This window comes from Schizosaccharomyces pombe, assembly GCF_000002945.2.
Source record: "Schizosaccharomyces pombe strain 972h- genome assembly, chromosome: I".
NCBI classification, from domain to species: Eukaryota; Fungi; Ascomycota; class Schizosaccharomycetes; order Schizosaccharomycetales; family Schizosaccharomycetaceae; genus Schizosaccharomyces; species Schizosaccharomyces pombe.
The window spans coordinates 4,642,277-4,668,757 of record NC_003424.3 but is presented as its reverse complement, the minus strand read 5'-3'; the positions used below and the strand labels follow the sequence as shown (position 1 = coordinate 4,668,757).

Sequence of the window (26,481 nt, the reverse complement as noted above, 5' to 3'; positions counted from 1 at the left end):
TTTCAATAACTGCCACAACTCTTTAAATGTCATCTCAAACTTCAATATTACATAAGGAAATATAATCATTCAAAGTTAACATCAATTGTTTTTCGAAATCATCTCTTAAGAACAGTGAGATTAGTTCGGACATCTTACTAAAAAGCAGAGACCCTGGAAACCTCTGTTCCAAGCTAAATATTCCTAAAACCAAGGCAGTTCGGTGAATTTAACGTCTACATTTGAAAAATTTAAGGAAATTCTACCAATCTTTGTATTTTCAGTTTTTTTTCCTTTTTTTTTTTTTAAATATCAAATTTTGATATATCAATACATACTACAAAAGTATTATCTTTCAAAAAACTTATGAAAAACATTTTTAATATACTGCAAAAGGAATTACACATTTGGTTCTAATTGTTGTACTTTAGAGCAGCATGCCATTTTGTCAAGTGGTCGTTGGACCTCCGGGTTCTGGGAAATCAACTTACTGTTTCGGAATGTACCAATTATTATCTGCCATAGGAAGGAGTAGTATTATCGTCAATCTTGACCCAGCAAATGACTTTATCAAATACCCATGCGCAATTGATATTCGTAAAGTTCTCGATGTTGAGATGATCCAAAAAGACTATGATTTAGGACCAAATGGAGCACTTATTTATGCTATGGAAGCAATTGAATATCACGTTGAATGGTTGCTTAAGGAGCTAAAAAAGCATCGAGATTCATATGTGATATTTGATTGCCCTGGTCAAGTTGAGTTATTTACAAACCATAATTCCTTACAAAAAATAATCAAAACTTTGGAAAAGGAACTGGATTATAGACCTGTGTCCGTACAACTTGTAGATGCATATTGCTGCACGAATCCTTCTGCATATGTTAGTGCACTGCTTGTTTGCCTAAAGGGGATGCTTCAGCTGGACATGCCACATGTAAATATTTTGTCGAAGGCTGATTTGCTTTGTACGTATGGAACTTTACCAATGAAACTAGATTTTTTTACCGAAGTACAAGACCTTTCATATTTGGCGCCTTTGCTTGATAGAGATAAACGTCTTCAGCGCTATAGTGATTTAAACAAAGCTATTTGTGAACTTGTTGAAGATTTTAATCTTGTTTCTTTTGAAGTTGTTGCAGTAGAAAATAAAGCCAGTATGTTACGTGTTCTTCGAAAAATCGATCAAGCAGGTGGATATGCATATGGATCTACAGAAATTGGTGGTGATGCCGTTTGGGTGAATGCCGTTCGTCAAGGTGGAGACCCTCTTCAAGGTATTTCGCCTCAGGAAAGATGGATTGACAAGAAAGAGGAATATGACAAATATGAATGGGAATTAGAGCAAAAATCGACCATGGACGAAGATGAAAATGAAGGGTAATGACATTGAACTACTAAGGATTTGCAAATTGAATTATTTGAAAGTTGAAAGATTTTACTCAACCTTGCTTGTGTCATCTTCATCTTTTGCTACTGTGTTTTAGTTTTAAGACAATACTTTCAATCAACGGTAAACACACTTCGCAAAGTCCCATACAGTTAAATTTTGGTAAAAATTTAAAATATTGAGATAGCCTTTTTGTAAATCTCAAAAATTTAATGTATCACTTTTATAATAAACACTTTGTAAATTGCACCAAATAACATTTCTTTGGATTTAAGACTCTTTTCAAAGTAAGATAAATCTACAATGCATTTCGAAATGAAAAAGAAAAGCGGTCAACAGTACAGTAATTTACTCTTTCCCGGATGTTTTTTCCTTTCAATAATTAGTTACTTCGTAAAGTGATTGTCATACCTTTTTCTTTTTCTTTTTTTTGGATTTCTTTTTTTCAACGCGAATTGGCGATTTTGTTTCCAACACAATATCACCCATTGATCCTTGATTGGTAGAAAGTGGAGGGTCCAAAGAAATTAAGGAGTATACATTACTATTAGAAGGGTTTTCTTTGTTTTCAATATCAGCCAAACTTATTCCTTCGGGCACTTCGTCTTGGGCTACAACCATAGCTTGTAAACTAGGTGATGTAAAAATCTTTCTCCGTCTCTTATTTTTTGTAACTAAAATTATTAGCAAAAACAATATAATCAATAGCATTAACAAACCTTTTGTCACTTTATCAGCATTGAAAGCCTCATCTGACATCGACGTTTCAACATTTAAATTTTCAGGTTCTGAATTAGTAGTCGTAGTGTGCTGATTCGAAGAAAGGTAGAAAGGACTGCTCAAATCACGCTGTACAGGAACAGACTCTAAACTATTGAATTGCTTTTTAGAGAACGTGTCTATGCCAGAGGAAGGTACTTCTGTATCAAAATTAATTAACGAATCATCACTTTGGATGATGTTTTCAAGTAGCTCTTTTGGTACTTCAATTACGCCATTTATTGGACAGTTTAAATCCAAATTTTCATCAGGCATAACTTTTCTTTGAGCTTTTACAGCGACAGGATTTAAAGGTTCGCCAAAAAATAGCTTATACATAGTGTTTTGTACGATATATGGAGGCTTCTTTTGTAACTCAAGAACTTCCATAGTATCAGAGGTGTTAACAATGTCACTGACTTGATTAAACAAAATGTAAAATTCTGAGGCTCTTCTCTGAATTTCCATATCCTGAAAATTTAGGAATTGTTCAATGAATGAAACAATCTTCTCAACCCATAACTTTACTAAGCCAAACTTTTCTACTCCCCAAGTTGGTTCCTCTTCAAGACACCATTGGCAGAATATTTTAGTTATCGCCTGTAAAAGTAAGCGATGGGCAAGATTTGAACATTTTTTAAACGAAGGACGAGTCAAGGCATCAAGTATATCAAGATATTCCTCAATAAATTCAGCATATTCACCGAGGCACCATATGATGGCAGGTAAAATGTCGGTACGCTTTTCAGATACAGAACAATCAGTAGTTGATACATAGGAAGGATCCAAAATGGCCTGGGAAAATATATCTACAGAAAATGGGCGCAAGGCTTTAACTCTGACACATAAATCAATGATTTGGTTATTTAGTAATGTGCCGGTGTCAATACCTGGAATGTTGGCTAAATCAACATAAACCGTCAAAAGCCATTCAAAATCCGCAATATTCATGTATGTTGATTTAGAAGTCATTTCGATTATACGCGTCGCAGTTGAGTTTCTAATATCTTCAACTGCTGATTCATCCGACGAAACGATTAATTGGAGCATTAAAGTTTTAACGATAGTACGGATATTTTCTTTGTTAACAATTTCGTTAACAAGGTCTAAAGCTCGCAAACGAATTGAAGTGTCAGTATCGACCAGACATTTAAGAATGATGTCCAATTGAGCAGAAACAAGGGAAGGATGCGTATTTGCAAGCTTACGAAGACAAAGAAGAGCGATGTATTTTAAATTCTGATCAGTGTCCTCAAAAAAGCCGCGTAATTTTGAAGCACAAAGGCTTGCCAATTTGTCGCATTGAGAGTGACCCACAAGCATATTACCGGAAACTATTGTGTTGATACACTCATATAAAAGTGACATCGCATGTGTATTCTCAATAATGTCTGTCAAAGAAGGAATCAATTTCTTCACCAATCGAGGTTCATATGGAGTCAAGGAAGCAAATAATTTGATAAGCTTTATGAGCATCCAATTATTTGAGGAAGTTGTAAGAAGATGGAAAAGATCAGGAGCAAACTCGAGGTAATTTTTAGGAGCTCTTCTCGCTAATTCACAAATTACACTGACAGCAGCATTTACAACGGAAGTGTCAGGGTCGTCTAATCGTTCACGTAATTTTGGAATGCAAGCTGAAATAGCTTCAGGATACTGCAAGCATAGTCGATATAGGAGTAAAATTGTACGTTTCCTTACGTACGGTACGGAATGATTTAAAAGAATCAATACGTCTCGGTATAAATCACGCGCAAGGCCTAATGTAGAGAAGTGTGAGAGACCGTCAATGGCCAGAGTAATTTCTGGAACTTTAGAGCTCATTAGATCCTAATAAAACCGTCAGCTTTGTAAATACTTACAGATTAAAAAAAAACATACCTTCTTAAGCAAATTAGTCGTTAACATTAAAACGTCTGTATCTGGTTTAAAAGACTGGACAGCAGCTAGATACCCTTTCTGCTTCTGAAGAATTTTAGATGAAGACATTACCTCAACGATTTGGAAACTGGCCCAGCTAATATCCACCCCTAACATTTCCAGCTACTTTTGTTAGTAACTTTATAAATAAAGTTGAACGAACATATGCAAGCTTTAAGATTGCTTCTGATTTAAGATCTGCATCCTGCGATGTCGCTTCTTTTCGACATTCTAGTAAACAAGTCGCAATAAATGCTTCCTCATCATTTGCATGAGATCTTATCCCTTTAATTAGGTCAATTAGTGTCCTTTCAAACACCATGACAATTTATAATTCAACAGTCAGTTAAATATATCCCAAAGCCGGCTTTATGCAGTTTGCTCTCTTAAGACTATATCGCAATGTATCCTTGACGAAAAGGAATTATCGAGCTGAAGCAGCAATCGTTAATTAGTTATATCGCGTAGCAGTGAATTAGCTAACGCAGTTGAGAAAAATAAATTGCAATGAGTTTTATTAATAATTATTGTAATTTGATATAAAGTATGTCTCCAAAGATAATCAGTGTTATTTTAATAGTAATAAACAATTTTGTTTAACTATAATTGAATATGATGCTAAAAGAACTTACGTTTCATAGTTCAAATAGTCCTGTTCATTTTTATTAAAAAAAAAAAGATAACTTAATAACAACGAGTGTATATTCGTAGCACAAACGTATGTTCATTCTATAGTTATAGTTATAAATTAACATCGCATTTAATAGCCCAGTAACATCGCTGATATCAATGAAAAACAAAGACAATATGTTTTAATCCAATACCCAGAATGAGAAATGCGACCTTTCTTGCTATATTAATTTCTAATATTTACATAGGTTTGTATTTAAAAAAGTGGTTATAATTAATACAACAGTACAATGTTAAATTAAGTATAAGTTTCCTGTAATTCGGACTCTAAGTGTTTGCACAATCTAACCAGTGAAAACCAACTAATGCTTCGTGCTTTGCTTTAATAACAGATGAATAATTGAACAGTATTGAGCGAAGGGGTACTTCAGGATTAACCATACATCACTGTCACCAATAAGTAGTACAGTATTGCCGTTTATTCTGTTTAAACCTGACCTATCAGCATCATTCTCTAAAATCAATTTTTTCATGTTCATGAATCCTCTGTGGTGAGCCGCTTTAAAGCCATTTTAAGACAATCTTTAATTTCTGCGGCATCAACTTGTTCTCCGCCGCTGCTAGCTTCAGTAGTGCGATTGATATTACCAACTAGCGGTACATCCAAACCTAGTTTGTCAAGCTGCTCATGTTTGGTCAATGAAAGATTTAAAATATGACCTTCAACAGTATCTTCCACAATGTAGTAGTAAACAAACGTCGGACGAGTTTGCCCAATTCGATGAACGCGTGAAATTGCTTGCATTTCAATTCCACTATTTAGTAATGGTTCACCTGTCAATGTTAAAACTTGTTAATACAGATATCGACGTACACATGAAAACGTGAGTGGCATTTGTTAACGTCAAACCAGATCTAATGAAGATTAGAACAAATAATTAAACAGTTTAAACATACGATTGCGATCTTGCATGTAAAGTAAGTACTTGTAAGCTACGTTCTTCTTTAAACCTTTTTAGGCAAGTGTTCTTTGACTTTCCATCAAAACGTATGAAGACGATACCATTCGCTTCAAATGACTTGTGCAAAACATCCAAAACATCAAGCCATTGAGAGAATACAACAACTTTAGGATAAAGTTCGTTATGTTTCAAATACTAAAGTTAGATCCACTCTAAATACAAATGTTGCTTACCAAAAGATGTTTAGATATTGTGTCAATTTTTGATCCAAATGACTCCTTTAACTCCATATTAGAAATTTGCCTGTATGCTTCATCGTCGAGAATTTCAAGCCTTTCGTCTCGTTTGTTGAAACCAGTGACAAACTCTTGACGAGAGTATATATCCCTACTTTCGCCAATATAGTAAGCATTATTTTTGTTCAATTTGGTTTTGCACATTGGACACGACGAACTATGCTTCAACCACGCTTCCAAACAAAAACTACAGTACAAATGGCCTAACAAGTTAACTAGATAAACGATCCAACAAATACTTACCACAAGTTGTTATAAAACCTTGCTTAATTATATCACGACAAATTATACAAATCTGATGAGATTCAGCTTTAAGGACAATATGTTCATATAGGTTTGTTAAATACCTTCTCCTTGATTCGAAGTGAGCAATTTTACGTTGGGTATTGCTTTTTTCCTCTTCTAGCTCTCGCAGCAGATGGATATGTCCAGGTATATTCATTTCGGATATTTTTTGATTGACGAGTTCTGCTACGTTTGTTGTTTGACTTGCTTCGTCCTGCTTTTCTGAAATTTCTTTTTCCAAAATCACCGAAGCTTTAATTATAACAGAGTTCAAAAATTTTTGTTTTTTTTCGTCGTCTTTAACGTAATTGTTTAAACTGATATTTGAAACGGGAGGAGGCATCAAAGAGTCAGAAATTTCCTGCAGCTGTTTATAGTACTCAATCCTTGAATTATAAGTCAACTGAATTATACTCAATTCTTTTTCCAATTTTTGGCAAATTCTAGATTGCTCCTTTGCCATTGCATCAATCCGTTCATATTCTTCCATGTTTTTAGAAGTTTCAAAACTTGAGGTGGATCTATTTGATGCATCTAACAGTCTTGAAACTATATTTATTAATGATCCGTATTGATCTGCTTTTGGCCTTGCTTCTTCCCTTTCCTCAAAGTAAAGCAAATATTTTTTATCACGTTCTTCAGCCTGCTTGTCTAACGATTTCTCCGATTTTTTTATACTCTCTATAAGTTTGTATTTCTCAAGTTCTGTTTCATGAGACACAAAGGTATTAATAGTACCGCTGACTGCCGCTACTCGATCTGAAAGCATTTGACGGTAAACATCAATACAATAGGATATCTCTGATTGCGCATTCAATGATTCTTCGTATTCATCGCCGGTCGGATCCGATTCTTGATCCAGAAGTGGAAGTTTCATCAAATGGATAAGCCGATCTCTAAATTTTATAAGCACCTCCTTTTGATCATTCAACTCTTTATAAAGTCTATTATAGTCTTCAATTATACCATGTCCGGTTATGAGACCTTTTGCGTAAGATTTCTGTAATCGTGGTATTTTGACAAGTTTCTTTGGAATAAATTTTTCTGAAAACTCTTCAAGGTGCTTGCTGGTTTTGATAATCACATCACTCATAATCTTCCTTCTTAAATCCTGCGCGAGCAAATAAAATTCATTTTCAAACTTTTCGTTTTTTAAAGAAAAATAAGCGCTTGCTATAAAAAAGTATATTTTATGCAATAGAACATACCAAACACGCAGATGAATGAAATGATCCAAACCAAAATAATTAATCGGTAAATTTTTACCATGGTCCTCATATTTAGAGTTGTAAATAACATTTTCTAATTCTTTGACAGCGAGCTCGACAGGTATTCTGACTTCAGACCAAATAGCCAATGCTTTATTATAGTCTTTAATATGATCATATATTTGACCAACAATAATCTTATCGGAATAAAGCTTCCTGTTTAACGAGGAGAATGTAGAGTTTGTTTGTTCCAACATAAAAACTAATACATCATTAATGCTTTTCATGGGTCCACCTCCAAATGCGGATTTGTTACCAAATCCAACCTGCGGATGGCAACATGCCTGTCGTAAACGAACCAACCAACGCCTCATAGATTCTTCGTCACACAAATCCAAATTTCTGTCTTTGAAAAAGTGCAAAGACTTGGCCGCCTCTGATAATAAATCCTGGTAGTTCGTTTCTTCTACTACACTAAGTCTTGTAGTCATGCAGATTCGATGTTGAGGAGGTAATTTTAATTCTTCTTCAACGTCCTGTTTAGAATGTCTGCATACAAGGGAGCCAAACAGATCGCAAAATTCACGAACACGTTTCTTCTCTATAATTTGCATCCAAGCTTGTTTTTTGTATAAATACATAGGGGAGTAGCGAAGAAGAAATAAAAGGCCAAAAAGGTCATCAACTTCACTACGTACGGGAGTTCCACTTACAGTCCAACAATTGACACGAGGTATGCGATAAATCATTTGTGCGACATTACTCTGTGAAGTTTCAACCATCTGAGCTTCATCAACACAAATTCTCCACCAACATACATCAATCAATGGAGACTTTGGAGAAACATGTCGCTTTTCATGTCTTAAGGTCCTGGAATGAGATTCAGTGTACAATAGCTCAAACCGTAAATCAGAATAAGATGTTACCACTATATCACAATCCAAAAAAATTTTAGCTGATTTCAAACCATTGGATTTTCGGATTCCTTGGTAATGGAATACTTTCAATGATGGCACATGCAAATCTATCTCAGATAACCATTGATCGAGAATTGTAGAAGGCGTAATTATTAGGGTGGCCTTGGAATACTTTACATTTTTTCCGACGACCTGATCGAAAGTACAAGTATCAGTCAAAGAAATTGGCAACTGATGATGCAAAACTAATCCTAAGACTTCCAAAGTTTTTCCCATGCCCATTTCATCGGCTAAAATGCCTCCACGTATATCACCGGACGCAAGCAAATATGTTTTTTCTTTCGAAAATGTCATATAGCCGTAAACATGATTAACGTAAACCATTCGATCATCAAAAAGACTTTTGCAATGGTACCATAGAGGTGGTAAATCATTTGAGGTTAGGAATTTCTCTTCTTCTCTTCGTTTCATCCATTCTAAAACACGCATTTGAAATGGTAAAAGTTCCGAAGAAAGCCTTGGATCGCGTGATACATTGGCGAAACGTAGGCTTTTTGCCAATTTTCTTGCACAATCGTAAAATAGTGCAGTGTTAATATCTAAACAAGAATATTCCTCATCTTCAGACGGAAGGAACGTATAGTCTAGTAAAGCAGTGTATGAGGAAGATGATCCAGATGAAAGAATCGCATCTTGAGGGGCAAGAAAAGAGTCGAGTATGGAAATGCCAAACGACAAAATTAACTCGGATCCTTTTACAGTAACATAAGATGTGTATTTTATAATTTTCTTCAGCCGCCTATTATCCTCCCAAAGCTTACTCCAAATTTTGAGAGGTGCTTTTAAAGCAGAGTAAGTATCCTTATTCAAGTCGACAGAAAACAAAGGAATCAAGTTTTTGGCCAATGAAATTTTTCTTTGAGTAAAACTATATGCATGTAGTTTCTCAGATCCATCAACCCAAAAAACGACAGGATAAATAGTAGACTTTAGCCGATTTAACTCGTCCTCTGGTCCACGCCATATCTGCTGGTCTAGCTTGAGTTGGTGCTGGAATGCACGGTAGCAATTGGCGAAATCACTTTCCAAAAGGTTGTTTCTTTCATTTAGTAAGGAAGCCTCCTTCTCTATTTTTCGCCTCTTAGTTCGGTCCATAATGTTCCCTCTCTTAATTAAATACAGTCGTGTTTTGAACCAATAGACTTAAAAATTTTAGAATGAATAGAATTCTTTAATGTACAAAGAAATAAACGAAAATATATAAACCCTCAAGAACACAAAAGGGTAGGCATTGTGTTATGTGCTTTTGTTCTTAGTTGTGGGCAAAAAGTGTCTTGATTAAAACATGTGCCACTTTTTTTTTGCTAAAGCTTGCAGAGTCGAATATTACTTTGGTATTTTTTCCCCACCTTTCTTCCCTCTTTTTTTTTTTGGTTTAAAAGTACGACAAGGTAAATATCGATAAATCGTTTGTAAGGGAATTCTATTATTCACGGTTGAATCAGTACAAACACGAATTAGAACTCAAAATTACCTAAGAAATAACATCTACGTTAATTAGTAAGTAAATTGTAAATACTATTAAAATTACCGATACACTTAATATCTCATTTGCTGGCTAAAAGAAAGAGCCCTTTTTACTCGGTATTGTACAAACACACTATTCCTTATTGCTAAAACACTGTGCTCATCCTTTAAGTATATATCGATTACCAAGTTTAATTCAATTAGCAAAAAAATATAAATTCTAAATAAAACGTAAACTGGTAGGAAAGTTTTTAAAAGTGATGTCACCTTCACTGGACAAAGATTATTGTTATTGTCATAAACTAAAGTACAAAATATAAACTAAAGATTGTATACATATTAAAGAAATATCCTAGTTTGAAGGATTCTTGTCGTCGCAAATATTGTTAAACCAAACTGCGTTTACCGTATTACATTGCAATTCGATTTGTTAGACTATTATGTCAATAAGACAAACGCTAAACTAAGGTTAATTCTACTAGTGTGTAATATTTTTTTATGTACGCACACATTGCAAAATTGAACTTACCCTTAACCAACAACACGATTGGGAATTAGCAGAAAACAGTGACAAGTGGGTAAGAAAAAGAATCTGGAAGGATAAACGCTCTTTTTGCGCGACCACCAAAAGTATATAAAAGTGCAAATTTCCGTCTACGTCTCCTATTTAAGACAATCTCTCGAATAAGGACTTTTTGATCAACAGCAGATTTCAAATCATTGATTGATTTGAAATAGTAAAATTATTGTAAAGCGAGCAGTTGACAAACAAAACGTTTGTTTAGCTTGTATCCGAAGAAAAATTATTCAACGATTCAATTTAGTGATCTCGGAATTTCTAGAAGAGAAAAAGCTTACTTACACGATGCCTGCTATTATGGAAAAGAATATGCTCGTCAGCGAGTCGTTGCGTACGACGGAATTACTTGGCCATGTTAAACCAATTGACTCAGTGGTGACATGGTCTTCGCCTGGATCGTCTCGCCAGGCGATTGGTGAGGCGTTTAAAAACACGATTGAGGAAATTGAGCGTGCAGCTGTCCGTGGTGAACCCGCTGACTCTGATGCATTTTTTGTTGCTGATTTGAACGGAGTATATCGCCAACTTCTTCGTTGGCATGCTAAATTACCTCGTGTTCAACCATTTTATGCAGTCAAATGTAATCCTGATCCTAAGGTACTTGCATTGCTTAATAAATTTGGAACTGGTTTTGACTGTGCTTCTAAGGGTGAACTCGAACAAATTCTTGGCTTAGGTGTATCCCCTGATCGAATTGTATACGCCAATCCTTGTAAAGCCATAACTTATGTGCGCTATGCTGCTTCTAAAGGCATTAATCTGATGACTTTTGATAATGCCGATGAGCTGTACAAGGTGAAACAACATCATCCCAACTCACGTCTTCTTCTTCGTATTTCTACCGATGATTCCAATAGTCTTTGCCGTCTCAGTCTAAAGTTTGGTGCTTCTCTCGATGATACTGGTAAGCTGCTAGACATCGCAAAGTCCCTGGAGTTAAATGTCGTCGGTGTTAGCTTTCACGTTGGGTCAGGAAGCTATGATCCCTCAGCATTTTTGGATGCTATCCAACGATCTCGTCAGGTATTTGATCAGGGACTTGAAAGGGGATTTAATTTTGACTTGTTGGACATTGGTGGTGGTTTCATGAATGACAGCTTTGATGGCGTAGCAGACCTTATTCGCTCTGCCTTGGATACTTATTTTGATCCCTCCATCCGTGTTATTTCTGAGCCCGGTCGCTTTTTCGTCTCTTCTTCGTTTACTTTGGCTGTCAATGTAATTGCCAAACGGAAGCTTGATGATGAAGAGAAGGTGATGTATTACGTAAACGATGGTGTTTATGGTAGCCTTAATTGTATTTTGTTTGACCATCAACATCCAGTTGCTCGAGTTCTAAAGTGTGGAAGTCGGTTTGTGTACAATGATTTGGTTGGCACCGGCCAACATCGTTGTTTTATTTGGGGTCCTACTTGCGATTCATTGGATGTGATAGCTAACGATGCCCATCTTCCTTATGAGCTCAACGTCGGTGACTGGATATATTTTGAAGATGCGGGAGCTTACACTGTTGCAGCTGCTAGCTGTTTTAACGGTTTTAAAACCAGTCGCATTGTGTACCTTGATACGGATATCCTTGATTAAATTATTTTAAAGATCGGTGTAAGTTTATTCTACATTGCATAATCTCTTTTCTCTTACTACATATACTAATTCCATACTGGTTGGATTTAAATCAAAATTATTTCTGTGCTATTGTTCGCCTTTCAAGCTTTATTGTTACGTTTAAATAAAATTACAATCAAAAAGTTATATGCTTTATGAATCTATTCGAAAAAAAGAAAAGCACTATAAAAATAAATGGAAAAGAGCTAAAATAAGATGTATAATAAACAAAATTTAGATAAAGAAAGTAGTGAAGAATGGTGAGGATATCTAGTTGTAAATCGTAACTTACTCCTTAACCAACATCTCATCACGACCAGGACCAACACCGATGAAAGTGATGGGAACACCAACAAACTTTTCAATGAACTCTATGTATTTCTTGGCATTCTCAGGCATCTGATCCCAATGAGTGATACCTGTTGTAGGAACTTTCCAACCAGGGAAAGTTTCGTATACAATCTCGGCTTCTTCAAGAGAATCAAGATCAGCAGGAAAAGTTTCAATGCGTTTACCGTTAATAATGTAGGCAACAGCAACTTTGATCTCATCCAAGGCATCCAAAATGTCAAGCTTGGTAAGGTTCAAAGAAGTGTAACCATTGATCATAGTAGAGTATTTGACAACGACCAAATCAAGCCAGCCGCAGCGGCGTTTACGACCGGTGGTAACACCAACTTCTCTTCCAACACTTTGAAGATGGTCACCAATTTCGTTGAGCTGTTCCGTTGGGAAAGGACCAGCGCCTACACGAGTTGTATAAGCTTTCACTACACCGATGGAGTTAGCAATGCGCTGAGGAGGAACACCCAAACCAGTGCAAACACCACCAACAGTAGTGTTAGAGCTGGTAACGAATGGATAAGTTCCAAAGTCCAAATCAAGCATCAAAGCGTTAGCACCTTCGACAAGGATACGTTTCTTGCTTTGTAAAGCTTCATACATGAACGCAACAGCATCAATGACAAATGGCTTAAGTCTTTGAGCCAATTCCTTATAACGAATGAGTTCAGCTTCAACATCATACTCGAAAGCACCATAACGTTTCTGCAAGTCAGCAACGTTCTTACGGTAACGAGCTTCAAATTCAGCCCAATGATACAAGTGATGAACACGAATACCGCTGCGAGTAGCCTTGGTGGAATAAGCAGGACCAATACCCTTTCCGGTTGTTCCGATGCTTTGTTTTCCGAGCTCTGCCTCGTTTAAAGCATCTGCACGTTGATGGTAGTCAAATACTAGATGAGCGCGATCAGAAATGAAAATACGATCTCTACATTTCAAACCCTTTTGCTCAAGTTTCTCTAACTCACTAAAAAAAGCAGGTAAATAGACGACAACACCAGAACCAATCAAGTTCTGGCATTTAGGATTTACGAGTCCTGAAGGAAGAATGTGAAAATCGTAAGTGACACCATTAGCAACAATGGTATGACCAGCATTGTTACCACCCTAAAAATAAAAGTTAGCTATATATTTGAAAAATCAATACAAGGGCAAACAAAAAAGCTGGCAAGATCATAAAGGTAACCTCCATAATTAAATCAAAAAGAAGAAACCATTCAGAATTGGTATAAATTTATTTGTTACTGATGCAGATCGTCTTATCCAGTGAGCTCTAAAATACTTTTCTTGACTGTACCAAGTAGGAAAAGTCATTTAGCAGATTTGTATTAACATTTAAACAAAAAATTAAATTTTTTATTAAAAATGTTATTTTTCATCGGCAGTAATTCCGCGAGCTCCCGCACTTAAGAGTCAAAGTAGAGTGAAAAAAAATTTTACACAATATCACCTCGTTCGGTTCACCACTATATAAAGCTTTTGTAACATACCTGACAGCGAGCACAGACATCAACATTATCGCAAAGGATATCAACAAGTTTACCCTTTCCTTCGTCACCCCATTGACTGCCAAGGACGACGGTTATTCTGTGTGAATAGTAAATTCTTCTCAAAGAATTTTCTTACCCATCATTGGAAACATTTACACCAGTTTCTCGCACTGAAGCCATATTTTTCTTCTATGTTTTTATTAGATCTCCGTTTTGGTGATGCTGAAAACGGTAAGTACGGTTAGCCGCTGCCTTGTGTAGTCATTCTTGATCACCACTAAGATCAAGGTTATTTTTCCACTTAACGTTACGATATAGCAAAATTAGCGGTTAAACAGTATAATTTATGACCAACACCATTACAAAGATCAGAATATATGATCATATTTCTTTAATTATTATTGACTTCAAAGTTTGACTTTGAAGCTATTTGTAAATAATGGTTATGCGCTCGTAAAGGCTTATTGGCAATCAATAGTCAAATAGAATATAAAATGCTTAGTAGAAAATATAAGTAAGTTTATTTCTTCAGAGACAAGTCCTCAATGATTGAAACGCTACATCAATCTGCAAGAGGGAAACGATGTTTAAAAAAATAAAAAAAGACGAACTTACACATACATACTTCATGATACAACCACACTAAGGCAGTTGATATAGTAAGTTGATGATGGGTAGGTTAAATAGCAAATATAGCTCTCGAATCCTATATTCATAGCGGATCACTTTTTTTTATCCGCATAAATGCAGACGGTCTAATATACATTGCTAGAGCGATATCAAGATGTTGAAATAAACTATTCCAAAGCATAATATGGCTGATCTTGAAGAAGAGAGTTAGAGGATATTTGCGGAAAATCATAAGAAATCCACTTGTCGAAACGGTTTCGTCTGTCAGCAAGTTATTATAGCGTACTATATAAACGAGTAAAGAATAGATTAAAAGTTGATTTGCAAAATAATTTCATGAAATGTACTGTTGAAAATTAAATAACGTAAGGCATTTGAAGATGCATCACGTCTAACGACTGATGCTGGGATCCACTTGTTTAACAATTTCATTCAAAATCTTTTCTTTTCTGTTTCTTGCGTCGATTAGTTTTCGTTCCAAAGCTTCCAAATGATTCGCCAACATCGTTCGTTCTTCTTTCACCCATTGTAACTTTCGTTTCTGTAAGCGATACATGTCATGAGATGTTTTGGGCATAGAGGCTGCATCCAGCCAATTTTCAACATCTTCATTTGTATTTCCTACACCATGCATCTGTTGCTGAGCTCTCGCTTCTCTGGCGCTTTGGACCATTGCATTTGCGACATTTTGAGGATGCATGGGATGAGCTTTAGGAATAGGGTCCGAAGGCCGTAGTGTATCTGCCTCATGAACAGTTCTCATGTGCTTTGCAAGTGCATCCGACCTAGTGAATGATCTATCACACTCTGGCACTGAGCAAATAAAAGGTTTCTCGCCGGTATGAGATCTTAAATGTGCAACTAATGCAAACCTGGAGGTTTGCACCATGCCTTTTCTAGGACAATCATCCCATTCACACGTGTATTTGGGCCTCCTATTTCCAATGTGATCTAAAATTGAGTTAATGTTAGATATTAAACGAAGATTTGAAGTCGTACCGTTGTGAATATGATGAACCAAATTGTCCAAGGTAAGTAAGTCTTGTTCGCAGCTTTGCCAATGACAAATTGTTTCTGACTCTGGCTCTAAATCTATAGGAGATCCGGGAACAGATCCTGAGGTATCCGAGGATATAGACATGATATTAAGAACCTCAACAACTCACAAGTGAATGTCCTGCATGTAATGCCACCAACATGTACTTTTTTTCTCTGTATTCATAAAATTAACGCAGTTCGTTAAGCGTCTTTATAAAAATCAAGGTCTTATCTAACCTGGGTTATTTTTGCTGGAGAACGTGTATAGTCGATCAATATCCGGAAAATTAAATTGTTAAAAGCGTTACGGAAGTATAAATGTGTTTGCTTCAATATGATTAAAATGTAATATATAATATGAAATTTTATTTAGATAAGGGTATGTTGGAAAAATACTTGTATACTGAAAAAGTATATTTTAAGATAATAGCAAGTCCGTATTTTAAATTTGTTGATTAATAGTTGAAGCTGAACTGAATTGGTTCGACTTTTTATTTTAAAAAAATAAAAAAAAAAATAACTGAAAGTAAACTGTTCATCGTACCTTTAAGAACATATTCACATCCAGTAAATCTACCAAAAACGCTTGTTAATAAATTAAATTGAAGATTGTCCTACGAAAATATAGATACGAACATATGTAATGACTTAGTGCATATTGATAAAAGAGGCTAGAATGCTTTTCGGTAAAAAGCGTTCATTTATTCTATTATAACTTTTTTACTTCAGCTTCGTATTCTTTATGAGAATTTAAATAATAACACTTAAAAAACGTAAACAAATATAAACTCAGGTTAAATAGATTCGATTAAGGAAACAGTAAACCTGAATTAAATAATAATTATCCAAAAATATTGTAAAGGAAAGGACTTTCGTATTGTAAGCATTGCTCCATTAAAACAACACATCGCAATTATTTTCCCTGGTAATGAAATCGGCTGAAACAAGTGTTTAGGTCAAATATTAATACTAATCAAGTGAAAAGATTCCAAAAATAGCGCGTTGAGTCATGAAATGCATAGCGATAAGTCTAACAAAGTTATGTATAATCGCTTTCGCCTTCAGTCAAAGGAGATTTGTTGGCGCGAGATGTTGTTTTTTTTAAGCAATACATTTTAATAGTACTATAAATAGGAATATTAAGTTTTTTTAAGTTTGTATTTTTTGAATTTATTTATGCACGTTGTATGCATTTAGTTCAGGCATATAAGCAATGAATTTTCCATGTAAACAAACAATCCCTACTCCATTCAGCAGGTTTTTCTCAATTGGTCCCGCATTTGAGTTTAGAACTGTTTAAAAAAGTTTATAATGAGTTCTTTCATGCCAAAAATATACCTTAAATTGACTTTAAAACTCCATCCTGAATTGGACGAACGGGATTGCCAAGCTGTGCAAGCAATGCTCCATCTTGTCTTTTCTTGGAGAGAAAAGAAAATATTATCAGAAATTTGCTATAATAAGTATAGCTTGAGAAAAACTCCTGCCAGATTTGAAGTATATCTGAAGCGCCATTTTCAAAAACGAATCTTGGCCAGTGCGATTAGACGTGAAACCATTATTAAATGTTGAAGCAGACAACTAACTTAAAAGATCTATTTTAATGCATCGGTAATATTGCTGCTCAATTAAAAGTCAGTACTTCAAGGTTTTAGAAACAACTATTTCATTTTTCAAGTTTTAGAGATGATTGCGTCCGTTTCCAATAAATGCACTTTAATTAAAAACGAGAGTTACACTTGAATTGTCCCTGCCTTTTGCTGGCTTGCTTTCAACTTCAAAAAGTGCTACAAACATTTCAACCCTAACCATACGAAAAATGAGAGTTCACTAATATTATATCATAATTCCTAGTTGTTTCTTTATATTTATAATTTTGTACTCGGGTTTGCCATGCGAATCTACGTATCAATAATCACATGTAAATTTCCTCTTTTTTTTATCAAAAGCTTCAAACAATTTCTCTTTTCAATTAAATTATTCAAACAAGTAAAAACTCAAAAAATATTTTGAAAGTTTTTATATCATTTTTTTAGCTTGCACATCCTTGCTTTGCTTGACTAGTCAATTATCCTTAAACACACATTTTTTCCAAAATTCCAAATTACGGCATATCCCCCTTAAAAAGCCATTATGTCGAAACTTAAGGCCCAATCTGCCTTACAGAAACTCATTGAATCGCAAAAAAATCCAAATGCTAATGAGGATGGCTACTTTCGCAGAAAACGATTAGCCAAAAAGGAAAGGCCATTTGAACCCAAAAAACTTGTTCAACAGCAACAAAGGTTGAAAGAGAAGAAAAAAAATGAAAACATTATATATCTTAAAAAAACAATGAGGGTCACTCCTTCAGAAGAAAAGATACATGAGATGGTATGTTGAATTTATGAAATTAGAAAATTTATTAGTAGTATTAATCAGTATAACACAGATTAATCAAAAAAGAGAAACGAAAAAGAGGAAGAGAAAGCAAAAGAAAAAGAACGACGATGACTACGGCGTTTTCGAAGAAGACATGCTTGAGCTCTAATACGTTATTAACTCATGACATATACACCGTAAGAAAAAAGGGTTTCAGAAGGTTGGATTTAGTATTGCATTAATATATATTATTTGAGGTGTTATTTCTTCTATAATTTACCTGAACGAGTATTTTGATATTGTAAAATTCTTTACATTAAATTACTTAAACTGACTACGGTTTAGTACGAAGAAGCATTTTGTAAAGTCTAATTTTGAATTTGTAGGAATAAAGATTGCTTGAAAACGTAGCGTACTGAGCAAACATAACAATCGTTTATTGCTCCATACTCTAGCAGTGTTAAAGTGTAAAAAAAAATATTTAACTTGCACAAATATATACATGACGTTTAAATTAAAATTAAAAAAGAAATATAATTCATTGATACAAGACCTATGGGAATGTGATCAACATAAAAAGCGAGCATTTCAATTGACATCAGGCTGTTCTCAATTCAAGACAGAACATCACTCTTCTGAAAAAGAGGAGAAATCGTTACAATCATATTTAAAGGAAGGTAGGATTAATAAACAGCTCATACGATGGGATCATGGCTAGACAAGCTGGTTTAGGCTGAAAAAGCAAGAGAAAGGCCAGCCTTGTGAGCGGGTTGTCCTAAACGTTGAGTGTCGAGTTGAAGACCAAGGCCGACGGTAACACCAGGACGGACGGTTTGGAAATAAGACAAAGTAGCAACACCAGCGCTATTGATCTTTCCCTTCACAAAAGTATCCTTGTCAAGGGCGTATTTGGAAGCAAGCTCCAAGGTGATAGCATTAGCAGTGGAAGCAGCATCCCAAGTAACATTACCACCAGCTTCTACATCAGAGCTGACACGGTGATAATAGCTAGCACGGAATACACTGAGATTGTTGGAAGCTTGAAGGGCAACAGAAAGAGGACTAGCCAAGTAACCGATAGTAGCAGCATAGTTAGAAACATTGCCCTTTTGAACATCATAACCAAATTCAGCACCAGCCAAGAATCCCTCGTGGCCGACAGTAAAGTCACCAAGGAACTTGCGCTCCAACGCGTTTACAGAAGCATGTGTATGTATTAAAGGATGTTGATGCTCCAAATTGAGAATAGCAGTCTTGGCGGCAGTTGCAGGGCTAAAAGTCGTGTTGACGTTAAGGTGCAATCCTGGAGCGAACTGCTCACTTAAACCAACCTTGGATTCAAGGACGTTGGCAGTAGTCCATCCTTGTGAGATGGTCAAGCCATTGGCCTTGTCGTTGAAGCTGGTTTCAAGTTTACCAGAGATAACACCCTTGGCGTCCTGATTACCAGAGACATTGAAGACGACTCCGTTGGGAGCGGTAGTGCGAACGCTCAATAAGGTAGCTCCGACAGGGAAATCGCGTTGCAATAAGTCGTTGCATAATTTGTTAATAGCGGCATAAGCAGGTGGAGCCATTGTTGCTAATCAATCGAGTATAGTATAATGAGATCACGAGGAAAAAGAACAAGCAGATAAATGTAAAATAATTAGCTAGCTAATTTCAAAAAGCTGGTAAACTAAGTACGGGTATTGGGTATTTTTTCAAACGGATAGAAAAATCAATAGACTTTTCGCGAATCTTCTAACGATCAAACTAGCACAAACGTTAGCAGTTGTTTAAAGAAAAGATATTGCTGAACAGTCAATTCAGCAAATTTCTAAGCACTTACAAATTCCAAATTTCTCAAACAAGAAGCAGGAAAACGGTAAGTTAACGGAATGAATGTGTGATGTAAATGGTGAGTTCGCAATTCCCATCTTTGGCACTTTTCACCAATTAAAGTTGCACTTTCATCAAGGCACTCCGACGTATTACCTAGTATGGCGAAGCAACCGAATGAAGTCTTCCTTCAACACCCTTACGCTATTTCACAGTATCTTGAAGTAACGATGTCACCATCTTTTCTATTTTACTCGCATCTACTGGATTTCATCTACGCATTGCGGGACAGGCGACGCTTTAGATGTCCGCTGCTCGTCACTATTTTTTCACAATCGGCAAAGTTGAAGTTGCAAATCCAGTAGCGGAAAGTCTAGTTGGCTTCAATATTCTCAAATTTGTATAACAGGAACTTAACTCATGTGCTTTTGTTAACGTGCATTCTTTTTCTGTAGCGAATGTCTTCACAGACTAATCGAGGAAAACAGACCCGCTACTTACAATAATTGATCCTTATTTCCTTTTAATCATTTACAATGGTGATGCTTTTTAATCGTTTAGGATACCTTGATAAGAATATATAGCGCTGAACCTAATCGTACTGAGAATCTTAAAAATTAGTATAAGCAGTGCGACACTAAGGTTGCATATGTTTGGTGTTTAAGAGAAATGTATGGTTTCAAAACCTCAGTAATCAAAAGAATTTCAATGGTTCGACTAATTAGAATTCTAATCCAGCTTGCTGTTATACATGTCTTATTTGCGGTAGCTCTTTTCAATTTCTCAAACTTGTTGTGATTATGAATTAATTGAGCCTTTACTGAATGTAAAGCCAGTGTATATCCCCCCCCCCCAAAAAAAAAAAAAACACACACACACACACACACACATACATATTAATCACGAATCTTGATAATTAAATAATGAATTTTTATTTGTCTCAATTGCAGAATGATGGTATCCCTTTTTTATAATTCCTAGGCTTCTTAATTGCGTTTGGCTTCGCGCATGGATTAGTTGAATTTATTTTTACATCTGCAAAGTGACTCGTTTTCAATACTCACTTTTGCTTGCTTAAATTACTATGGACCAATTCCTTTGCTTATTTGTTGGTCGAAAAATGTTCAGAGGAAGATTACCTCAAACGTTTTCTGCCTGATGCTAAGGGAATGAAATGCAAAGCAGAATTACTGTAAAACATCTTAATGAGATTTATACAACTTACTAAATGAGAACTTCCATGTCTTCCATGTCTCAATACGGTTTGTCGTATTATGAAAATTACTACTTATTGTCACGTATTGTTCAAGTATACGCAGCGAGTGTTTAAAACAAACCAGTTTTCAAAATGATTCATAATACTTTTATTCTTTATGTCTTCACATAAATTAGTTTGTATCTTAAGCCTTTTATTGTATAATAATGAAAAAAAATAAATATCGCGTATCGCTTCAAAATTCACCGACAATGACAACAGTGCTTGAATTCTCGGACAAATCACAGTTCCAATAGCCTCAACCCTTTTTGAAAAAAATCAAACAGCCATTGCTTGCAATTCAAAGCACCAAACCGGTATTCAAATAAGAGGCTTCGAAAATTCATAAAAAATCGCTGTCATAGTTTTAAGAAGCTGACTAGTATTTAAGGTGTGGTGGTGAAAAAAAAAAGAGATGAAATTTTATAAATGAAATTTTCAAATCTGACTCATTTAAGTTTAACCGAAGGTTATAATGCGCACAGAAACACTCCCAGCACATTTATTAATACTTCATAAAAGTTAACGGAAGGTTATGACTTTTATAGGCATTAACTCAATACAGTTGTGTCTGAAAGAAAAGTCGTTTATAAGTTTCCATCCGTGTTCTCAGATCCTTCTCGTTCCTCTATATCATGTTGATGCTTTTCATCGCGAAGTTCCTCGATTAATTGATGACACTGAGTCAAAAGCGAGTTCACAAGCTCTTGTCCTTCGGGTACGGAATGGTCGGAAGCCAAAAACTTTCCGTTCACCCTAAGATTCTCTAATGAGGCCAACTTCATTTGGTAGGGATACAAATCTCTTTCCGAGCAAATACCTCCGCTTCTCTGAACTTCAAGTAAGCAGCGTTTAACAGTTCGAAGTTGATTATGTACGGCCATAAGCTCTTCTGACACTGGTTCACTGCTAGAAAGTAATTGGTATATGTAAGCATAACAACGGCGTAGTAAATATAAAAGAATCTAACATATCAATTAGCTGAGATTTCATATAACTTCTGCATAACTCCTTACCCTTTGGCCAGCAGGCGCATTGCCTTGTTCGTCCAAAAATTGACCATCAATACGCATTGAGTCAATTTCCGCTAGAGAAGCACGATAAACGTAAAGACTAAAATCCGTTAGCAAAAGGTTTCTTCGATAAAAAAAAACTAAAGAAAAACGTACTCAGTCTCACGTAAAGTCCAGCGATGAGTAAGTGTAAGATGTTTTAGTTTGTTAAGCAACTCGTCGAGACGGTGGTAAATTTGTTGTAACTTAGGACTTGATTTCATTTCATCAGACAAACCTTCCTTAGTTTTGGCATCCTCAAGAAAACTAAAGCATTCTTCAAGTATACCGTTACACAGCTCTTGACCTTGTAAGGGAACATGGTCAGCGTCACAAAACATCCCATTAGAATCCTTCATTTCTTCAATTTCCTTCAATTGTTCCATTGTCCGGTCAATAAATCCAGGGTCAGATGTAGGACGAACGGCAAAACCATCAATTTGACGATGAATAGAAACCAAACGAGTTTGAATACCTATAAGCTCTGGTGAAATCTTTGAAATGTTATGTTGGGCTTCACTATAATTTCTATCACAAACAGCAAGTTTGTTATTCAGGTATTTTACAACAACTGGAGAAGCATCCTCTTTTTTAGATCCCTCAACGATTGCAGCCCTAATTCGTTCCAACCTTTCTTTGAGAGGCTTAAGGTCATTCTGCGTATAGCAGGCACCTTCTAAATTATACTCTAAAAGCCTTCTAACAGTTCCCAATTGTACGAAAAAAGCAGGCAAGTCGTTGTTACGTCCAATCGCTAGATAAAATAAAGATAATAGGTGCAAACAATCTTCTAACTGTGAATCAACAATAGTTCGAGTGCTATTCGTCGATCGTCTAGAGTCCAATAAATTCACTATAATGAAACTTAGTTAGCAAAAATTTGTTTAAATTTCAAAATTTTGAGCCAAATATTTATCCCACAGATGACCATTCATTCATCCATATGCATCCATAATTTGACACAAATATTAGCGAATTACATACTCTGTTCCACTAATTCATCTTTCAGATGAAAAACCTCATTTTTCTCAATGAATCTCGTACGATCTCGTTTCAAAACAGCTAGGCGTTGACGGATGCCTATCAATTTCTCCAAGATTGGCTGTTCTTCCACGGGGACAGGCTCAGCTGGCTCATAAGACATCATTAAGTCTGTATTTCTTTTGAACTAATATTGAAAACACTTAAACGAATGATACAGACAATATTCAAATACAATATTTGTTGGTGGGTGGTTGGAAAAGGATAACTGCACGGTATGATAAACATGGAAATACTTAAATGGTTAACGAGAAACCTCGAAATAGAAAAGCTGGTGTCATTAACGTAGAAAATTTTGAATAATTTCAAAAAACAACCATAAAATTTAGTTTGTTAACGTTCATTTCTTTCTTTTGAATGAAGGATGCATGCCATGTGTTTTAGAGTTTTCTGCCCAACGGTAAATAACTAACAGATAATTTTTCAACCTTTTAGTAAATAAATGCTATATTTAAACATAATTTATAACAATCACTTTTTGATCACATAATTTATTACTGAGCAATGTTCAACCGGAACCACTAAATGCAGGAAAAAAAATGAAATTTGTCAAATCAAAATTTATAAAATTCTAGGATTATTTCATTTCTACTGACAACTTATATATTGAATAGTGTAAAATTCTTGTTTACATATACTAAGTTAGCAATGAGAACACACCCTCAAAACTTCTTTCAAATCGCCTTTCAAAACTTCGCTTACGAAGGAGTCATCAGATTTGTCCCATTTATATGATGATAAACGCCTTTTAATAACATTGAAGCAGCCTTGTTGAATGTCAAAAGATGATACGTAAGTTTCGCCAATGACTTTGTGATGTTCTTTAAGCAAGAAAGGCGCATAATCATTTTCCCACTCGCTAGGAAACTCGTGTATTTCGTAACAATCGAGAGAATACGTATCAAGATTAGCAACCATGAGCTGCGACTTTAAATGCTTTTTCTCAGCAAGCAATTGGGATTTGTTGCGTGAAACGTCTTCTAGCATATATAACAATGTCGCGGAAATAAAATCATCATCAGAAAACGATACATATGAATTCGGGGGGGCAGCTTGCAAGTCAAAAGAAGGATGTAAGGCTTTCAAAAATCCCACCTGCGAAGGAGACGGAGGAACGGTGGAAGTAGTTGCCTCAGATTCCTGTTTAGCATTCGTTTCCAAAAGATCCACATGGAGCATACCTCCTGGTCCTACAGTTGACCTTGGTAAATATTTCATATTCTCAGCGCTTTCCAAATATTCATCGATATTTTCTATATCCAAAAAACTACTCGCTGCACTTTCCGAAACACCCGAGGGTGAACTATACTGCATTGGTTGTCTTAAAAAAGAACCAGAAGTTGGATTAAGCGGATCCGTCTCATTATTTTGGTAACTACTACGCATAAATTTTAATCGCCAGCTGCTACTCAAATAATTTCGTAATGACGTTTTCCTAGGAGAATCAGCAAACGATGGTTTCTCTGAATGAATATCTATAGCTTTGCAAGAATCATTTATCTTCATATCATAGGAAGGTACTCGTAAAGAGCCAGAGACAGAAGGACAACCAAATGAAGTAGAAAGACTAGATGATGAGAGTATTCCAGAGTTGGGATATAATTGAATAGGATTAAGAAGCGTATCGGAACATTGCGCAATTGACGGTCGCATTAATGGAGCTAGTAGATATAAAAAACGTCGAGCTATTGGTGCTTTGCTAGACTGTAATAACACTTTAAAAGTAACATCATCTTTTTGGCGTTCCAAACAGAATTTTCGAGTAGCTGTTAGTAAATTGCTAAACAAGCACTTCTGGGCTGGAGATTTACACAAGTCGGTTAACAATCGCATGTTTTCCACCCATTTGCTGCCACTAAATACTGAAGGCTTAATCAATGGTGCCGAAAACCCAGTTTTCAGTAACAATATGCATTTGTGGAAACTCTTAGCTGTAATCAAATCTTTGCTAAGAGCATATGGTCCGAAACCTACTTTTGAGGATGAAGACTGAATTAATGGAATTCCTGTATCATTTTTGTTATCCCCCCCACTGCTAAGTGAAACAAACAAAAGATTGCGAATTCGTTCATCTATTTCTTTCTGCAAAGAAAGCGTAAAATTTGATAGCATAGTATAATAAGTACTGACAGGATGAACAATTTCGTCATATTCATAAGGTACAGTAATGATAAGAGCTAAAGCATACGAAGCTGGACGAGTGCGAGTATCGCTAAAAAGTGAAGGTGAAGAAAGCAGAAAATTAGAATTCGTGTTTTTGATGGATTGAGGAATAGTAATAAACGGAGGACTATTTAACCTGTTTCCTTTCTTTACGTTTTTTAAATCCTTTATTGATGTTGAGTTTGAAGGAAGAAGAAAACCACAATTATTGGAATCAGGCTTTTCTGAGGTATTGTTTGAAATTGCAGGCAAAATTTGTTGGGAGGAAAGAGGGGAATGCCCCCTGTTACACCGGAGCGAATTTTTAGATCGAAAAGGATCCTTAGCAGCTGTATGTAAGGCACAGCGACTTTCCAGTTGCTCATGCAAAGGTGTTAAAAAGGAAGAACTTGTATTCGAACGAGCTTTTTGACTGCTTAAAGTAGAATCTTTCATGTTTTTAGAAGAAGAAGATAAATTTGCTGCATTCTCAGGGATAGCGCTATCATTAAAAGACTTTAATAATGGACTGTCTTCTTTATTCGATTCAAAGGCATCGCTTGAGTTGGGTTTATTAGGGTCTTCAGAAAAGTTCGAACTACTATTTTCAAATAATGAAGTAGCAGATGCAATCGTTTCGTGACTAGAATTGACTACTGTACCATGTGTGTTGATTTGAAATAATTGAGTAAGCATATAAGACCTTGTGGCAGGATTAGGGGGATGAAGAATATGCAACTTTGTGGTAGTTCCTTTATGGGAGATAGGAATTGCTCCAAACATCAGATCAGTAAGTGGAGCATTTGCCGAGTCCCTAAGCACACTATCTCCTTTCTGACCATCCACATGATTAGAGTCAAACAAAACAGTTTTTTTTCGGTCTCCGATGTCTTGAACGAGGACAAGACGAAACGTTACATCCTTAGTACTTTGATATTGTTTGTCCAAACCATGAAGAAGCTCATAGGATTCTTTCGGCGATGAGTTTCTATTTGATGAAGATCCTGAATGAAATAAAAAATGAAGCATCTAAGAACGCATTACGCGGTAACTAATTTCTACAGGTTCAGTCTTTATGCTATGCTTCTACACAGAAAACAAAGCTTTGAATTGCAAAATTAAAAAAGGATGCTTAGAAATAACAGTAGCATGTACTGAAACTTCACTCTTACGTTAGTTTGACATTCCCCAGCAGCAGTTTCTCACTGGCGTTGGTTAGGTAGACAGAAGCTAGTAACGGTATAACT

At 35.7% G+C, this 26,481-nt stretch overlaps 11 protein-coding genes and 15 long non-coding RNA genes across 26 annotated transcripts; 16 read left to right on the top strand and 10 right to left on the bottom strand.

The window, feature by feature from the left end:
- The first annotated feature begins 4 nt into the window (after positions 1-4).
- gpn2 (GTPase Gpn2) lies at positions 5-1,639 on the top strand. Its single transcript, NM_001020097.3, has one exon. It carries the CDS (start codon positions 417-419, stop codon positions 1,362-1,364), a length of 948 nt encoding a protein of 315 aa, NP_594668.1. The 5' UTR covers positions 5-416; the 3' UTR covers positions 1,365-1,639.
- apl5 (AP-3 adaptor complex subunit Apl5) lies at positions 350-4,424 on the bottom strand. Its single transcript, NM_001020096.3, has 5 exons — positions 4,213-4,424; positions 4,011-4,172; positions 2,090-3,959; positions 1,782-2,044; positions 350-1,742 (listed from the first exon to the last, which is right to left on the bottom strand). Exons 1-5 carry the CDS (start codon positions 4,369-4,371, stop codon positions 1,719-1,721), a joined length of 2,478 nt encoding a protein of 825 aa, NP_594667.2. The 5' UTR covers positions 4,372-4,424; the 3' UTR covers positions 350-1,718.
- SPOM_SPNCRNA.1012 lies at positions 3,878-4,573 on the top strand. The gene has a single exon (NR_149852.1). It is a non-coding gene; the product is annotated as a non-coding RNA (long non-coding RNA).
- Positions 4,574-4,914: 341 nt separating this feature from the next.
- irc20 (ATP-dependent DNA helicase) lies at positions 4,915-9,661 on the bottom strand. The gene is made up of 5 exons (NM_001356173.2): positions 6,181-9,661; positions 5,875-6,140; positions 5,637-5,836; positions 5,554-5,594; positions 4,915-5,513 (listed from the first exon to the last, which is right to left on the bottom strand). The coding sequence occupies exons 1-5, from the start codon at positions 9,500-9,502 to the stop codon at positions 5,215-5,217; spliced, it is 4,128 nt and encodes a 1,375-aa protein (NP_001342916.1). The 5' UTR covers positions 9,503-9,661; the 3' UTR covers positions 4,915-5,214.
- SPOM_SPNCRNA.4099 lies at positions 4,995-5,484 on the top strand. Its single transcript, NR_193460.1, has one exon. It is a non-coding gene; the product is annotated as a non-coding RNA (long non-coding RNA).
- SPOM_SPNCRNA.4098 lies at positions 5,892-6,161 on the top strand. The gene has a single exon (NR_193459.1). It is a non-coding gene; the product is annotated as a non-coding RNA (long non-coding RNA).
- On the top strand, positions 6,312-7,344 carry SPOM_SPNCRNA.4097. Its single transcript, NR_193458.1, has one exon. It is a non-coding gene; the product is annotated as a non-coding RNA (long non-coding RNA).
- Positions 7,709-10,273, top strand: SPOM_SPNCRNA.4096. Its single transcript, NR_193457.1, has one exon. It is a non-coding gene; the product is annotated as a non-coding RNA (long non-coding RNA).
- Positions 10,274-10,306: 33 nt separating this feature from the next.
- SPOM_SPNCRNA.4095 lies at positions 10,307-10,611 on the bottom strand. Its single transcript, NR_193456.1, has one exon. It is a non-coding gene; the product is annotated as a non-coding RNA (long non-coding RNA).
- On the top strand, positions 10,402-12,223 carry spe1 (ornithine decarboxylase Spe1). The gene has a single exon (NM_001020094.3). It carries the CDS (start codon positions 10,740-10,742, stop codon positions 12,036-12,038), a length of 1,299 nt encoding a protein of 432 aa, NP_594665.1. The 5' UTR covers positions 10,402-10,739; the 3' UTR covers positions 12,039-12,223.
- Positions 11,276-11,593, bottom strand: SPOM_SPNCRNA.4094. Its single transcript, NR_193455.1, has one exon. It is a non-coding gene; the product is annotated as a non-coding RNA (long non-coding RNA).
- A 78-nt stretch (positions 12,224-12,301) lies between the features above and the next one.
- On the bottom strand, positions 12,302-14,127 carry ade2 (adenylosuccinate synthetase Ade2). The gene is made up of 3 exons (NM_001020093.3): positions 14,031-14,127; positions 13,895-13,991; positions 12,302-13,511 (listed from the first exon to the last, which is right to left on the bottom strand). Exons 1-3 carry the CDS (start codon positions 14,072-14,074, stop codon positions 12,348-12,350), a joined length of 1,305 nt encoding a protein of 434 aa, NP_594664.1. The 5' UTR covers positions 14,075-14,127; the 3' UTR covers positions 12,302-12,347.
- Positions 13,504-14,245, top strand: SPOM_SPNCRNA.1011. Its single transcript, NR_149851.1, has one exon. It is a non-coding gene; the product is annotated as a non-coding RNA (long non-coding RNA).
- SPOM_SPNCRNA.1010 lies at positions 14,180-14,515 on the top strand. Its single transcript, NR_149850.1, has one exon. It is a non-coding gene; the product is annotated as a non-coding RNA (long non-coding RNA).
- iec1 (Ino80 complex subunit Iec1) lies at positions 14,371-15,709 on the bottom strand. The gene has a single exon (NM_001020092.3). It carries the CDS (start codon positions 15,663-15,665, stop codon positions 14,916-14,918), a length of 750 nt encoding a protein of 249 aa, NP_594663.1. The 5' UTR covers positions 15,666-15,709; the 3' UTR covers positions 14,371-14,915.
- A 1,164-nt stretch (positions 15,710-16,873) lies between these two features.
- prl46 (Schizosaccharomyces specific protein) lies at positions 16,874-17,407 on the top strand (the record flags this gene model as incomplete). The annotated part of the gene is made up of 1 exon (NM_001431004.1): positions 16,874-17,407. One exon carries the CDS (start codon positions 16,874-16,876, stop codon positions 17,132-17,134), a length of 261 nt encoding a protein of 86 aa, NP_001417952.1. The 3' UTR covers positions 17,135-17,407.
- Positions 17,408-17,568: 161 nt separating this feature from the next.
- SPOM_SPNCRNA.1009 lies at positions 17,569-18,160 on the bottom strand. Its single transcript, NR_149848.1, has one exon. It is a non-coding gene; the product is annotated as a non-coding RNA (long non-coding RNA).
- SPOM_SPAC144.01 (uncharacterized protein) lies at positions 17,639-18,185 on the top strand. Its single transcript, NM_001020091.3, has 2 exons — positions 17,639-17,935; positions 17,994-18,185. The coding sequence occupies exons 1-2, from the start codon at positions 17,696-17,698 to the stop codon at positions 18,090-18,092; spliced, it is 339 nt and encodes a 112-aa protein (NP_594662.1). The 5' UTR covers positions 17,639-17,695; the 3' UTR covers positions 18,093-18,185.
- Positions 18,186-18,291: 106 nt separating this feature from the next.
- por1 (voltage-dependent anion channel protein) lies at positions 18,292-19,826 on the bottom strand. The gene is made up of 2 exons (NM_001356172.2): positions 19,755-19,826; positions 18,292-19,678 (listed from the first exon to the last, which is right to left on the bottom strand). Exon 2 carries the CDS (start codon positions 19,498-19,500, stop codon positions 18,652-18,654), a length of 849 nt encoding a protein of 282 aa, NP_001342966.1. The 5' UTR covers positions 19,501-19,678; positions 19,755-19,826; the 3' UTR covers positions 18,292-18,651.
- Positions 18,883-19,573, top strand: SPOM_SPNCRNA.4093. The gene has a single exon (NR_193454.1). It is a non-coding gene; the product is annotated as a non-coding RNA (long non-coding RNA).
- Positions 19,664-21,528, top strand: SPOM_SPNCRNA.1008. Its single transcript, NR_149847.1, has one exon. It is a non-coding gene; the product is annotated as a non-coding RNA (long non-coding RNA).
- On the bottom strand, positions 21,069-23,288 carry SPOM_SPAC30C2.08 (uncharacterized protein). The gene is made up of 4 exons (NM_001020089.3): positions 23,036-23,288; positions 22,169-22,904; positions 22,016-22,112; positions 21,069-21,964 (listed from the first exon to the last, which is right to left on the bottom strand). Exons 1-4 carry the CDS (start codon positions 23,196-23,198, stop codon positions 21,587-21,589), a joined length of 1,374 nt encoding a protein of 457 aa, NP_594660.1. The 5' UTR covers positions 23,199-23,288; the 3' UTR covers positions 21,069-21,586.
- On the top strand, positions 22,202-23,782 carry SPOM_SPNCRNA.4092. The gene has a single exon (NR_193453.1). It is a non-coding gene; the product is annotated as a non-coding RNA (long non-coding RNA).
- Positions 23,581-26,451, bottom strand: fnp1 (folliculin complex subunit fnp1). The gene has a single exon (NM_001020088.3). The coding sequence runs from the start codon at positions 26,261-26,263 to the stop codon at positions 23,735-23,737; it is 2,529 nt and encodes an 842-aa protein (NP_594659.1). The 5' UTR covers positions 26,264-26,451; the 3' UTR covers positions 23,581-23,734.
- SPOM_SPNCRNA.4091 lies at positions 23,948-24,795 on the top strand. The gene has a single exon (NR_193452.1). It is a non-coding gene; the product is annotated as a non-coding RNA (long non-coding RNA).
- SPOM_SPNCRNA.4090 lies at positions 26,060-26,300 on the top strand. The gene has a single exon (NR_193451.1). It is a non-coding gene; the product is annotated as a non-coding RNA (long non-coding RNA).
- Positions 26,452-26,481: the final 30 nt, after the last annotated feature.